This window comes from Egretta garzetta, unplaced genomic scaffold (assembly GCF_000687185.1).
Source record: "Egretta garzetta isolate BGI_Z169 unplaced genomic scaffold, ASM68718v1 scaffold8, whole genome shotgun sequence".
Lineage (NCBI taxonomy): Eukaryota > Metazoa > Chordata > Aves > Pelecaniformes > Ardeidae > Egretta > Egretta garzetta.
In genome coordinates, this window is record NW_009260407.1 from 855,813 (window position 1) to 871,169 (window position 15,357).

General features: G+C 39.5%; 1 protein-coding gene across 1 annotated transcript in view; it reads left to right on the forward strand.

The window, feature by feature from the left end:
• The first annotated feature begins 1,468 nt into the window (after nucleotides 1-1,468).
• The window catches only part of GPAM (glycerol-3-phosphate acyltransferase, mitochondrial), a 28,611-nt gene continuing 14,722 nt past the window's right edge, over nucleotides 1,469-15,357 (forward strand). The window contains exons 1-8 of the mRNA XM_009643457.2: nucleotides 1,469-1,590; nucleotides 3,598-3,714; nucleotides 6,766-6,839; nucleotides 9,746-9,859; nucleotides 11,102-11,251; nucleotides 12,115-12,211; nucleotides 13,191-13,327; nucleotides 14,671-14,770. Coding sequence (XP_009641752.1) covers nucleotides 1,489-1,590; nucleotides 3,598-3,714; nucleotides 6,766-6,839; nucleotides 9,746-9,859; nucleotides 11,102-11,251; nucleotides 12,115-12,211; nucleotides 13,191-13,327; nucleotides 14,671-14,770 — 891 coding nt within the window. The 5' untranslated portion in view covers nucleotides 1,469-1,488. The remainder of the gene's footprint in view (nucleotides 1,591-3,597; nucleotides 3,715-6,765; nucleotides 6,840-9,745; nucleotides 9,860-11,101; nucleotides 11,252-12,114; nucleotides 12,212-13,190; nucleotides 13,328-14,670; nucleotides 14,771-15,357) is intronic.

Sequence of the window (15,357 nt, forward strand, 5' to 3'; positions counted from 1 at the left end):
GCGCGCCGCGGCCGGGAGCGGGCCCTCGGGAGGGCAGGTTCTGTCAGAGGTACGCCTGAAGCCGCTCCTGCTCAAGCAGGCTTTGAATTGCGATTTTTTTTTTTTTTAAAGTTCGTCTTTTATGTATGCCGGTGCAGCCAAGGTCACCTTGAGCGCAGTTGGAGGACGCGGTTTGCTTTCACCGTTTGGATGTTCGTGAGCCTTTTTTTGTTGTATTTATTGGGTGGTTTAGATATTAATTTGCCTGAGCACTAATAATAAAAAAAAAAAAAAAAGGCAAATTGAGCATAAGAGCCAGCAATAGGGAAAAGAATAGCTTAGGTACTTAGGCTGTTTAAAGGTAAGTACGTGCGTGGATCCACTAGCTCAAACTCCAGTTTGCACTGGGAACCCTGTACGTGGAGGTGTTACAGGAGAGGTTTGTGTCTGCTTGGGGAGGAAGACAAAATGCTGGACTGAAGTTTTAGGCCTTGCTTTTGCAAATGTGAGCGTACAGGGTGGGAGCAGTCTCATTCCTGATGGCTTGTAGCTTGGCTGTAATCTAAGTTTCTTTGTGGTGGCAGCTGGAAGAGGCGGTATGACCACTTTACAGTTTCTCTAGAGGAAAATGCTGGGATTCGGGATTCCTACTCTGATGGCTCTCCCTAACAAAGCGGTTTAATTTGTTGTCTTTTGCAGATATGCAATACAACACTTAAGTTGTTTTGCTGTGTTTGGCCTGCTTTCCTTTTTCTTTGGCTGGGGAAGAATTATTTACCGTGCTCATTATATTGACTATATAACTTCCATTTTAAAATAATAGTGCAAGATTAGACTTCTTCACTGCTTTTTAATCCCACAAGCCCCTAATGTCACCTAGGTCAGCAGCACGTTCGGATCTAGAGGTGTGCATTTGTGTAGAGCGCTCCTTCCTCCCAGGAGTTTGCAAACTGCTTTGACTACAGCTGGATCAGACACATAAAATATACCGTGAGGTAGGATTGGGAGAGAACATTAATGAAATTTTTTGTAGATAGTAGGTGTCCTTGAGAAGCAAATGATGAAAGAGCGAGGTCGTGGAGTGCAAGAGAATAGTAAACTTTTGAAAGTGGCTGAACTGTGTATCCTTGTGGCTGAATGGTTCAAACCATGCAGTGAGGAACAGTGGAACAGCATAAAGGGAGTGTACTGACCTGTAATGGGAAGAAGAGCAGGGAGAGAAAAACACGCAGGTAGCTGATCAGTGTGCTGTGTTTATGGAAATCAACTGTGCTGGGTTTTTTATCGTAGCAAAATCATACTGATTTGTGACTGCAGTGAAACTTCTTCAGAACCTAAGTTTTACTGAAGGGTGCAGAAATACAAGTTTGCTAATTTATTGCTAGATATCCATCACTGAAATTATGCACGTGTGTATCTGTTTCCATGTATGTGTGTGGGGATATATATACATATTTGTATGTATGTTATTATTTTGCAGCTTCTGATCTTTAGTTCAACTCCAGTGTCATGGATGAAACTGCTTTGTCCCTCGGAACAATAGATGTTTCCTATTTGTCCACCTCAGCAGAGTGCAGTATCGGTAGATGTAAGCATTCCAGTGAAGAATGGGTAAGTAAAAACTGTGAACGTTACCAGCCGGTTTTATCTTATTTTTTCTTTAAGTCAAAAGTGGACTTTTTTTATTATTATGAAGAATGAAGATAAGATCATCTCTCTCATGCATGCTACAGTTCGGTTTTAATTTAACTTGAAATGTGAGGAGGAGCCAGCAGTTCAGTGCTGTGCCAAAGACTAACGTTGCTAGAAAAGAAAAACCCTATCAAACCCGACTGATAGTCTTACAGTCTTCTGTGGTGATGTTGCTGATAATTTTACATAGCGGTAAATGTGCAGAATTTTGTTCTGGAGTAGACCGAGATCAAACAGAAAGTCGAACAGAAAACTCGTTGCTGTTCTGAAGGATTTAGTTTGAAATGCACAAGTGAAAAGGAGCATGGAGCTAAAGATGCATGGTCATGTAGCTGTTGTAGCTGGAGCTTTTCATGCAATACAGGAGGCAGAGAAAATTTGATGGGTATAAATAAGGAGCCTATTAAAAGTCTGTGTCCTCTGTTGAGTGAGTCTGGGATTTGGAGGAGACAAAGGCGACAACGAGCAGAGAGGGATGGGTGGAGCAAAAAGAGCCACATGTGGACTGGGCTGGTACTGGTTGGTTTAGAATCGTAGGTCAGGAAGAATTAAACGTGGCTCTGGAGAGGAGGAGTTGTAACTTGATACAGAAGAAGAGTTGGAGACATGGTCAGAGTTGAGGGAAAGGACAGATGTCCTGGCAGCTGACTTTCCTATAGACCTAGATGTAAGTTACATCAGACACCAAGCTGTGGTAACTGAGAGATCCGTGAGAGTGTGGGTGAAAGGCAGGTGAGACAGAACAGATGGAAAGGAGGTTTTGTAAGAGAGTGGTGGTGAGTTCACTCAGGGCTTGGAGGCGAGGAGAAGGAAGACAGTATTGTTACATAGTTGGTTAATTTTGGAGTTAGCATTATGGAAAGTGATAGAGGAGGGTTTGGGCCAGGCTTAGCCTCTTGATGCTTGTTTATTTCAGATGGAAGACTTAGCCAAGGAAAAATTGCCAATTCATACTGCTTGCCAAATGTGATGTATGCACATTTTAGTTTTTAGGCATCTTCAGCATTACTTTTGACTTTCTCATTGTTTCTCACTGGGCTGGTTTCCTAGCTGAGTACGTGATGATCTGTATTTGTGTTTTCCAACCCTTATGCTGGTTTAAGGTACTGGTTCTACCCCGCTTCTCTTCCACTTAAATGTGCTATTTGAAACAATGTTTTTGGTTTGTTTTGGTTTGCTTCTGTAACTTTCCTGTTATTAAAAACTTAGAATATATGGCTCAGAAAATGGCATTCCAGTGCTCGTTCTCAGGCAAGCAGTAATTCAGTAGACTTTCATGGGAACAATCGATGTCTTTGTAAAAACTGTAGTTATTTTCATTATGTCCTACCGTAAAGAACGTGTTCTATGAATGCAGTTATTTTGGATTTTTTGGTTCTGTAATCTTCAGAAAGACAGCGTGACATTGGAGAAGGCATAGTGGTTCCTCTTTCATGTCACTGTGCATGAAACTGCTGAAGAAGAGTCTGCAGAGTCAATGGAGTTAATATTTTGTGTACATTCAGTCTTCTTGCAATTTTATAGGGTGATGTCCGGTTAAAGCTTAAAATACATTGCTGATATTACAAGCACCTTTACATTATTGAGTGTAATTTACTGTTAATTTCTTCCACTTTTCTCAGCTGTCAGTTTCCTTGCTGTTTATTGTTAGAGTTACTATTTATTTTAAAATTTTGTGTGTCAGCAAATGCTGCAGTGCTTAAAATACGTAAGTACAACACTCTGATTTTGCTTTTATTCTTTACAATCACATAATCTGGAGATAATTTATTTTAGAACAATCTTGTAAGAATTTATGTTAGTTTTATGTAATGTTGGAAGGGTAATTTTTTTTTGGTGTGTGGCAACTCTTCTTACTCAAAGTTTTCACATCCCCAGTAAAACATGTATTTCTGGATATTTACACAGTGATCTTTTGTTCTGCAGAGAGAGTGTAATTCTAGGCCCACTAAAACTGCCACTTTAAAATGGAAAGAGACTCTGTTGAGCAGAAAAAGGCCGTTTGTGGGACGATGTTGCTACGTATGCACTCCCCAGAGCCGGGTAAGAAGATTATGGGCTGGATTGTGTTTGACAATAATCTAGAGTTGCAGCGTAATGAAGTTTCAGTAGTTTTCTTACTTTCAGAATTAAGGTCACAATGTTCTTACTTCAGAAAAGAATATAGTTTTTCACCTCTGTTTGTGGTTATATTTTCTTTGTCATGGAATTAATGGATGACACAGACCTATAGCGATACTTTGTCTCCTGCTTTTCGGTGCGGCCTTATTCCTGCACAAAACTCTCCAGCTCTTCAGAATTAGCACTAGGAAATTGTATGAAACACCCCCCCCCCCGCTCTGCTAGATCAGTAATGGGAATTTGGTGCATATGAAAATGTTAAGGCTTACTTTTAGGACACTTAATTCTCTATCCGCAGAATAAATACAGTTTTGAAAGTAAGCAATATGCTTCCCTTCAAAATTGAAGAGATCAGTCCTGTGCTTGAGGTTGGTTTTCTGCACCTGATTCCTGGCTTCTTAGCCCAGGAATTGAAGAGATCAGTCCTGTGCTTGAGAAGACAGGTTGTTTTTCTGCACCTGATTCCTGGCTTCTTAGCCCAGCCTGGAAACAAGGAATGCCAGTTAGGATAGTGGGGATATTTGTCTGCTGAGAACAGTGTCAAGATGGTGGCTCTAGGGGGGTTGCACAAGCTGATTTAAAATGTGAACTTTATTGAACTGCATTGGGCAGGCTTTCTGTTAGCTGAAGATGCAAAGTGCTGATAAATGGCATAATGTAGTTTGCAACCAGTTCATCATGTAATTTGACTACGTGTACACCGCGGGCTTTAAATTGCCCTCAGTTACACCTGCAGCGAGCCCGATGTCTGGACTAGAGTGAAAATTTGCTTGTTTCTTTTACTAAGGAAAAGTTCTTATTTCACTCTGTTCCTATGCCAGAGTAGAAAATTGTAGCAATGACATACGAACTTGGGATAGAAATCCAAATGTGCTGTGAAGGCTACTTATGATACAGGCAAAAAGACAAGCAGTTAGATAAACTGAGACTACTTCTAGCAGACACGTGTTTTGACTTGTAAAAAGGTGTGTAAGAATCCTCAATTTAGGCCTTTAGTAATTAGTCTGTTAGTAATTAGGCTGTTCCTCTCAAATTGGGAATTACGCTTTAGGAAGAAAAATCTTGTTCTATATTTTGTCCATTTAATAAGGATCTAATTATCTGTCCTGTGATCCCACTTAGGAAAGGGGCATGACCTGATTAAGCCCTTTATTGCTTTCTGTCACAAGAAGAAAATACCATCCGTGCAGCAGATGATAACAAACCAGATCCTCTCCTTCAACTCTAGATACTTCACTTTTTTTGAGCTGCCTCTTCTGTTAATTTTCTTAAGGAAAAGGGATGGATGAGTGAGGCAGAATTCCTTAAGTGTGTTGGCCAAACTAACACCTCGCTGGTACAGGGAATGGGAATCTTGCTTCTCTCTTTTCTGTTCCTTCCTGCTTTCCTGGGGGCTGGTCAAGTTCGCTAACCAAGCAGAAAACTGCCTACTTTATTTATTCATTTAGTCTGGCTGTCTTAGTTTTCTACCTTGCCTGAATGAAGTTGGCTCATTAAGGGGTGCGATGAATGCTAGAGATGGTGTAAGTTAGGAGGTGGGGGATAGTGTTTAGTGGGAAAGGGTAGAATGTGGTGGTGGGAGCTGGGCTTCTCTCTCCTGGCGGCAGGGAGATGCTGTATCAGCTTGCTTGGTCTCACAGAATCACATCTTGACATAGCGTCGGGGAAAACTTAAGTAAGGAAAAGCTAATGTGTGGCATTACAGCTGGAGGATGAATTTCACAGGGTGAGGTTATAACCTAAAAGTTAGAGCACTGGAGTGGACGTGGGCATTTGGTGGTACTTAACTTTGTTGCTGATTTTTTGGGAGACCAACAACAAGTCATTTCATTTCTCTTAGCTAGAACATTTCATCTAGCTTTAAGATCCACAAAAAATTACCAGTGGATAGTCAAAGATTAGTATTACCTTGCAGTTTCCTCTTAAGAGCCTAGAGCAACAATTTGTTGATTTTATGTACTACGCAGTTATGCTTTGACATGGGGCAAAAGAGTGTGTGCTCCCACTGTAGCATGTAATTTCTACCTGATTTGCAAATGACATAGGACACTCATAGATTTTAATTTGTGGCAAATGGTGTGCCCTAAACAAATGAGACTCTTATCTGACTCCCATTGCAAAATTGGTAGTGAGGCAGTTCTGCGGCTACGCTGTTGCTGGTAACCATCTTTCTTCTTCACTATCCTGTTTTTGCCTTCCTTGACATGCACAGTCCCAGTGGTTTTAGCTGTAATTCACTGTTGGTGTGGTACCAGTTTTATAATTAAGTATTATTTGTGCAAAAGAAACCAGCCTCTCAGTCAAGGGTACTTACTTGGAATATGGAAGACTAAAGTTTAGGTCTTCCTATCAGGGAATATTTGTTTATCCAAAGTGGAACTGCTCTCAAACTCATCCCAGAACAGTTAATAGCCTGGCATGTAAAGTCTGTACCAGGGATGCAGAAGGCTGAATGAGTTTGTTGTTCAGGCAGAGCAGGGATGTGGAGGTTTGCCACCTAACCATGGGTGGGTATCCTGGCCCTTGGGCTGCCTGGTCTGATGGCAAACTGGATGTCACAGACTGAGCGTCAAAAGGCTTATGATTATACTGATACTGAATGTGGCTTAATAAAGTCCTGTCTCAAAGACTAGTTCTGTATTATGACAAGTCCTGTTTTGTATTGTATCAGAGTATGATAAAATATTCTGGCTTGAAGAATAGAACCAAACCAACCATTTCTGTATGCAGTAAAGCCTAGAGAATACTTTGAAAGTATTGGAGTTGGGAATAGTGACTTTCTGAATTTAATTTTCATTTCAGAGCAGTTTGTGTGTACTTTATAAGCAAGTTCAGCGCTTCTCTGCTTTGGCTTTTGTCTATAACAGAGGTGAAAAACATTTGATTATCTTAAACGTTGTGATGAATGTAAAGACACAACTATTCTTATGTAATGAAATAGTTCACCAATCTCTGTTTTTCTTGGTTTTACAGGATAACTTCTTCAATGCTAGTATTCCTTCTTTGGGTCTACGTAATGTCATATATATCAATGAAACACATACAAGGTAATGTAGCAAGTCTTTCTTCTGCTTCTAAAATTCAATATGTTCTGATCTTACGGCAGGGAAATTTCTAGGATAGTCTAGACTGAGTGAGTATATATTGCTGTCCTCAAATGCAGGAATCGATGCTGACTTCAGAAAAGCAATGTACTTGTTAAATCTGGCTGTGTGTATCTGGGAGCTGGGCAAAATCCTTTGGGGTTATAGGCAAGGAGTGTAAGGGTCAAACCTGTTTCACAAAAAACAGAGCATGTTTAAATCCTTTCTCCTTTAGTGTGATTGGCAGCATCCATAGCATAATGCTAAGAAGAGCTGTTTTATTCCCATGCTTAAGAATGACTTCAGGCTGCATTTTAATGTACTGAGCAGATCTGGCTCTCAATTTAGGTGTTGACTACTATCACTAATGACAATTAAATCTGACTATGTCTTGCTAGACTGTCTCTCCTCTGCCTCGGTGGCAGGTTACAGCTTCTGAAGGATGGTGTATATGACCTAAAAATTATGATGTGTCTTTGTGCTATTGGAAACATACCTTATGTTCTGGGATGAAGACACTGAAAATACACAAAAACCTTTATTCTGTTCTTTGGAAAGTTAATAATGCTTGCTAAGGTTTTTAGAGTAATCATTAGCATAAGCAGATCCTGCAGTGTTTGTTGTAGAGTCATAGCAAACAAAGAGAGGCCAGCAGCCTGAAAGCAATGAGCCAAAGTGTCCGAGGAGAAGAAAGGCAGCATTGTGCTGTGCTTGAGAGGGAGGAAGCTAATGTTAGAGGCTGTTCTTTCTTCAATTTGAATTAATTATGTTTTTTAAGAGTTGAGCTTGTAGTTTAGAATACAGGAAAATAACAGAAATAGTGTTTAATTTTAATGTTTTTTAATTAGTTTCAAAAGTCTAACGCTTGAATGGTTTTGAATGGTCAAAAGTTACTTAAATTAGAAATATAAGGGCAACAAAATACAGGTTAATGAATTATTCTGAAATAAGATGCCTTTAGCTCAGAATGTCACTTTAGTCTGAAAATTGACAGTTTTAATGAAGTTCTGAGGTCCCGTGAGGTTATGTAGCAAGAAAGATTCTCTTTAACTGCTAGCGTACTGTACTTGTATTGAGACGTTACCACAGCCTTTTTCTGAGGTGTGAATATGCCAGTTTTGTGATATATCTTGACTGGGTCTATTCTGTATGTGTTTTGTCTTCTATCATTGCTACATGATTAGAAAACAGATTTTTCGAATTCTACTACATTGTATCTAAGCTGTAAAATGAATGTAGAAGCCTTTATACCTTGACAGATCCCTGCATTAGCTGTACGTGGTTGTAATGATCGTAGTTACCAAAACTGTTGTCAGAAAGAAGCATATCCTTGACTTTGCTTTTTAGAAAAATCAGTAAGGCTCTTAAACTGCAATGGGAAGGGGAAAAATGGAAAAGCAATTAAAATAGAGTCACCAGTCTACTTCCCTGACAGCATGAATAGCAAAATTATTTATCCTTTGAGATGGTCTGAATATTTGTATAACCATTACATGTCAGACTGTGCTGGTGGCATGTGCATGTGCGGTCATCTTAATTGTAGTGCGACTGGCCTGTGCACTCAGGTGGTAAACTTTACTTTTACAGTATAAAAGTTCCTTCTCATCTTTCCAAGCTGCTTTTAACACATGTATAAATTTACTGAAATGTGGTAGGGAGGTTTAACAGCCAAGATCAGTGACTCAGGTGACGACAAGGAGTGAGACCTTGGCAGCACTCCAGCATGGGAACCAACGTGAGTATTGCCACCCACAGTTCAGTTTGGGACACTCGCTGGAGCATCAGCGATGCATTGCACTGGCAGTCCTTAGGACAGGGATTTTGCATAATACTGAGTGCTCCAGTCTTAGGAATGGCCAGAGTTTAATTTCTTCTTCCAACTGTTAGTTTTGCCCCATCGCATCAGCTCTGCTGTTTGAGGGTCCCAGCTCTGTTTGGTTTGTGGAGTGACCCGCATGAGTGGTGGCTTGTGCCATCCTTGCCTGGTGAGTGAGGTAGGGAACAGTGAGGAGAGAAAATAGTAATGAATGTTCAGTGCTGGTGTCTGGATTTTATCCCATCCCATGTCACATGCATCTTCTGTGATGTTAGGAAAACTGTCCAAAATAACATGCTTATATGATCCAGAGACTAGAGGACAGGGTTAATTTAAAAGGCAGAGACTGGTCACATAAGCCAAGTTCCCTTACTCAAATCCTTGAGTGGCAGAGAGATTTACTGTTTATTTAGTGGTTCTACTTCTGTTAAAACTTTGCAAGGAGAAGGTACGTAGGAGGCACATAGGAATGGGTGTTTAAAAACACTGGAAAGGAAAAAAAGATTACCAAAAGAGTGGTTTTAGTGTCAGCAGCTAATGCAGGCGTATTTTCAGAAGTGCCTGTGAGAGTTTACCCTGTGCATACGATGTGTGCAGCTTTCCCAAGAGGTCTCAGTGTTTGTTGAGTAAGTTGACAAATCTCTTAGCTAGGCACTTACATTCCTTGGTGGAAAGTCACTGAATCAGAAATGGGCACTACATCTTCTTTTGTCCTTGCTGAGCTGGGGAGTCAGTTCCAGCTGACAGACAAAATGTATACACTGGTTTGTAGCTACTTTCCTGTGATACTATGGATGTTTTAAGGCCAGCATCACCCTGAATTGAAGTAATGCAGACCTCAGTTGTCTCAGATATTTTGTTCTACGCTCAGTTATTTCATCTGCAACATTAACATACTGACAGTCTACTAGAAGATACGGAAGCTTTTAGGCAGCCCTTCATAAAACTTTACTTACTTTTGCTTCTTCATTTTACTTTTAGGTATTTTTAAAATTCATTTTTTTGGCAGTGAAATATTTTGAGGGTCACACTCAAATACCTTTCATTTTTGTAGGTACAGAGGGTGGCTTGCAAGACGCCTTTGTTATGTCCTTTTTGTGCAAGAAAGGGATGTTCATAAGGGTATGTTTGCCAAGAATCTGACAGAAAATGTGCTGAATAACAGCAGGTAAGATAATGCAAAATAAACTGGTTTTTGTATGACTGATACATTATGATATGATTGAAGAATTTGGAAACAGCATGTTTTGAAAGTCAGACTATTTAAAATATTAGAAGATCCAGTATCTTCAGCACAGCCCTTCAGGACTGTAGCTTGCAATTTCTGTTTGAATAATAAAAGAGGGGAGATTGAGATTTATAAATCTCCAAATGAATGGTGCATAGCGGTGCGCAGTAGACAGTACACAGAAAAATAAAGTTGCTACATGGGAACTCTCCAAACATTTATTTATCTAATTCATGCAAATCGTTACCACTAAACTCATACTGTAGTCATCAGAAATTGTCAGTGTTCAGAAATAATAGGAAAGCAGCATTTCAGAGTACCCTGAGTGTACACCAGGAGCATGAGGCAAAACTGGGAAAAGGCTATGGAACGAAATACCCACCCTTTATTTTGTGGAGCTTGTTTTCTGTTTCATATACTGCATTTTAAGTGGCATGTTGAGCCCCTGAATAGCTGTTAAGGTATCAGTTTTCCCTGGACACAAAGAAATTCAACCACATGCCCACTCCTTGAGTCTACTTTTGTCAGAGGCCATACACTGTGTATATTAAGGTTCCTAAGTCTCCTGAATTTTTAATGTTGGAGTCCCATCTGAAGATGATAGTGTTGCTTTTGAAAAGTAAAGCAGACCACGTTGTGCCACAGTTGTGGTGTGTTAAACCACTTAATCTCTCTTAGATATGTTTTATATGGGGAAAATAGCCCTTATAAAATTTAGCTACACTTTGTGAAACTGAGAATTCAAGGGGGAAGATACTGTAGCAGTGCAAAATAGCAACTGCATAAAGCTGTCTAATGAGGTAAGTGAAACTGCTATGGCAGGAAAAAGAAAATGTTAACAAAAAGGAGATTTCAACTGTTCTTTCTGCATTTTTAACCTTATTAACCATTTCTGAAAATTAGCAATCACTTAACATCAGTACCTGTGAACCGCATACATACTGTTTTATATGGGTCAACTCTGAGCGCGGTCATCCATCATCCACCTATTTAATCAGAGCTTAGAAAACTATTGAACTCAGTTTAATGCATCTGGAATACACAGTACTTCACTCTGTGTGTTCTTTTATGCCTGCAAGTTACTCATATAGTAATACATGGCTCATTCCCAGCAGTTGTTGTCTGTGTCTTGAACTCTTCTGTTGCGTGACTGTCTCATAAGTTTTACTTTTTAATGTTAAGAGTCCAGAAGGCCATTGTAGATGAAGCTTCTGAACCAAGTGCTCCAGGTAGTTTTGCTCAGACGGATCCTAAAGCTATCAACAAAGTGAAGAAGAAAGCTAGGAAAATTCTCCAGGAAATGGTAGCAAATGTGTCACCTGCTTTAATCAGGTAAGACAAATGGCTAATTGGTATTGTCAATGGGTAGAAGGACAGCCAAGCTCTTTCTGTATTATATCAGCAGAGCTTGTAATACATTATTCATAAATAATGAATAATTATTCCAAAAATACATTATTCATAAAAATCCCTTTTCTAATGTTAACTAATGAAATGGTAGTTATTCTTCATTTTCAGTACAGACTTTTTTTTTTTTTTTTTTTTCTCCTGAAATTGGGCATGGTGCTAGTGCTGAGACCATTATTAGTATCCTCTGTTGTTTCAGAACGATACAAGCAAAAGCAGCTAGCTGCAGCATCTTAGACTATGAAGGATCTTTTTTCCTGTAGCCCATTGAATATCATAACCTGTAGTTACAAATATCTCAGAGAGAGTCTTACCTTAGGTAAAATCTGTAGTGTCTGCCTTTACTAAGGATGGGTTTGACTCTGTCATATTCCTTCACCAGCTTGAGTGATGCAAACCCTGTATTTTTTGTAACTATGTTAAATTTTCCCACAAGACGAGATACACAGTATCACCTAACATGTCACCTAACTAGCTTAGTTATTATAATTGATCATAGGACCTCCATTAATTTGCCCCATATGGAAAGTGGTCTCTGCCCTTTGAACAGCCTTCAATGAGGCTGACAATAACAAGTTTTGTGTCATAATTGCAGGAGTATGAAGTGTGGTTCCTAACTATGGCTTAGTTGATAGGCAAAAACTTGTTAAGCAGTTGGATTTTATAGTAATTTTGTTCGAATATAAAGTAATCAGATTTTATGGCTTTTCCTTTAGTCGTATAGAAGCAATATAAAACAGAGGCAGCAACAAAGGAAACTTTTTGAGTTGTGTTTGTTCTTCCTTCAGGTTGACTGGCTGGGTGTTACTGAAGTTGTTTAACAGCTTTTTCTGGAATATTCAGATCCACAGAGGTCAAATAGAAATGGTCAAAGCAGCAACAGAGGTAAGGGAGGGGAGCAAAGAATCTAGTAAGGCAGATTTCTGATGTAGTTTCTATTAATGTTGACAGCACACTTTCTCTTTTTAAGAGAGTTCTGCTAGGTCTGTATGATATCAGATTGTAGATAGATCTGTCTCATCTCTGTGAAGTAGTGTTTTTAAATATCATGCTCTTTGAGTTGTGTAACCTAAAATACAATGTGAACTCTGGTTTTACCTTGTGTTTCAGGATCAAATTTTAACTGTCGAGCTGAATGATTATCTTGGATAACCTGCATCCAGCAGTATTTCTTTTTTTGTGCTGAGGCAGCCAGTAATAAATTAGTAGGTCTATTAAGGATTTTTCACTCTTACCTTAATTTGAAATAAAAATCTTGAAGAAATAAATTTTTCCTATTTCTTTCTAGCCATCTGTTCCCAGTCCTTCAATACTTACTGTAATTGATCAAAATAACTCCTAAATTCTACAATTTTCCTTACACTCAAAGGGATTGATTATTTTTGCAGGGTTTAGCTTAGAAAGATGGATTAGATAAATAAAACAAACAAACAAAGTGGTTTCTACTATTTTCTGTTATATTTTGAGTACAGTGTTTGGGAACCCCACTATTCATAGATCCTTGCTGATATCTAATAGAAAGAAATAGCAGTACTTGGGTGACACTGATGATTTGGCCACATCCCTTTAATTGTTTGATTGTTGTCTCAGTACTGTGAGTCTGAAAAATCTGGGAATATTAATCATTGTTTCTTGAAACGCATATAACTAAAAACTACAGTCCATGAAAGTGAGGAAGTACAGTTGACTAAAATGTTCTTCTTGTCACAGCTGAATGAAAACCAGAGGTAAATGGTAACCGAAAAATACCATCAGTTCTGATAATATGATGCTAGCGATCTCGGTGATGGATTTTAGAAAAGGAGTAATATTCCAGAGTTCTTACCAACTGTCTTCTCTTTTTTTCCTTCTCCCTCTGCCATAGATGAATTTGCCTCTTATTTTCTTGCCTGTTCACAAATCCCACATTGACTACCTGCTCCTTACATTCATTCTTTTCTGCCATAACATCAAAGCACCCTACATTGCTGCAGGGAACAATCTCAACATCCCCATCTTCAGGTAATAACCTCTTCTTATTTGAAAAAGACTGAGGTGGAGGGATCATCAAGTGATGTATTGTGCAGTAGTTCTTATGTTCAAGTGTAAGATAATATGAGTATTATTGGGCCATCATATAGAACTTGCTTCCTATTACATGCTCAAGAGAGAGAACATAAAATTCTGAGAAATCCTGTCATAACTTAAGTAGGGTAGTATGGAAGGATATTCCCTTCTGGGAGCCTAAAAGTGGGTAGGTGATTAAGGAAAGATAAGTATGTGAAAAAGTGTTGTGAATGGTCAGCTCTTCTTCATGAAGGGTTAATGAGCTGGCTAATATGCAGTGACCGTACTGAGTGAATAATACTTGCTGGGAAAGTACTCCAATTTGGTCTCTGTTTATAGTTCTGGTGGTTGAAGAACGTAAGAAGGTCTGCTAGGTAGTATTTTGCCAGTGAGACAGAATTTGGGGATAACCGATTTCTGAAAAGCCACTGGATCTTGCAGGAAACTATGAGGAAGGAAGGGGGAAACCTTGACTTTGAGGGTGTTTTGCACTGGTAGGTGCTGGTCTGTGATGATCCCAGTAAGAAAGCCATTCAGACTCTATGAAGTATCAGTTAAAGTGCTATTTATTAGGGCTAGCAGTATAAAGAAAGAGTGACTAGAATTGGTAATCTAATGTCCCTTTAGTTGCTGGGAATGCAGAGTTGTGCAGCGTCCAGAGGGCCTCTGATACATGCGCAGCACGCCATGTGGACCCTGCCCACAGAAGGGGTTACCCCATTTTGGCCATTCGAGCTAGTATAGGATTTTCTTACAAGAAAACAAGCCTAGTCATCATTTCTTCTGTCAAGCAGAAAGGATGTTCTCATGAGAACTTCTCGCTGCACTGTTAGATAAAGGCAAGTCCACGCAGGTGGCATAATTGCTGGTGCCAAGTGGGAGCTGCTCTGTTAAAATTAGCTGTCTCAGCTGATGCTGCAGCCAAGGGGTATGTGCAGCACAACACGGTTATGAAGGCCATGCTGTATGTGCAGCACAGCACAGACTTGGGCCAGCTCAGGTTAACTGTTAAATGGGTCACCAACATCTCAATGTACAACAGTCTCCTGGTCGGGGTCACTGCAGAGGGTAAGTGGTCTGTCAAGGGAGTGAAATGGAGCAAGACGGTGTAGAGGAGCCTGTTTCATAAGTTGAGTAATACTTGTGCGGTCCCATCACGTGTAAATAGTGTAATACATTTTAGTCTTTGAGAATTGCAGTAATTTCAGTTCCTGTTGCATGCTAGGAATTTTGTACTGGATGTTTATTAGTTTTCTGCAAACAAAAATCAATGAGTATAATTCTTCTTTATTTTGTAGCACATTGATCCGCAAGCTAGGAGGATTTTTCATTCGTCGAAAGTTAGATCAGAGTCCTGATGGTCGTAAGGACTTCCTCTACAGAGCTCTGCTCTACGTGGTACGTATTTCTTGTCTTTGTTTCTGTAGGTAGCATTTCAGTCAGGTGGCAAGTGAAAAAGTGAGTTCCATCAGTCTGGGGATGTTTTTTACTGCTTTGGATTTGTCTTAGGTTTCATGCTACAAAGAAGGGATACATTTTTGTATGAAATCTTGAATATATAGAATAAAAAAAGATTTGAATGCCCAGCAGCTTTGAGGATGAGCAGATTTTCGCCTTGCATAATCCTTAGTAAAGGAAGTGGAATTAACACGCTCTGAATTAATGTTAAATTTAAGTCTTGCTTCTCTGATTTCTGTTGTACGGGGGCATATCTACACTGATTCTGTTAACCTGAAGGAAGTCTGTTTGTGATGGGTTGATGTAATCCTTTGTGCCATTCAGTATAATAGCTGTATTTGCATCTTGGAAGATGGGGTGTACTGAGGAACCAGAAGGAATGATGCATGCAAATCGGCTGATCAGCTGTTGCTAGAGATGCTGTTCTTGAACAAATGGCATTATACAGCTTGTATATTCACACAAATTCAGTTGCAGTTTAGTCTGGGTTTGTGTCAAGCATTAACTATTGCCTTTGGTTTTTTCTC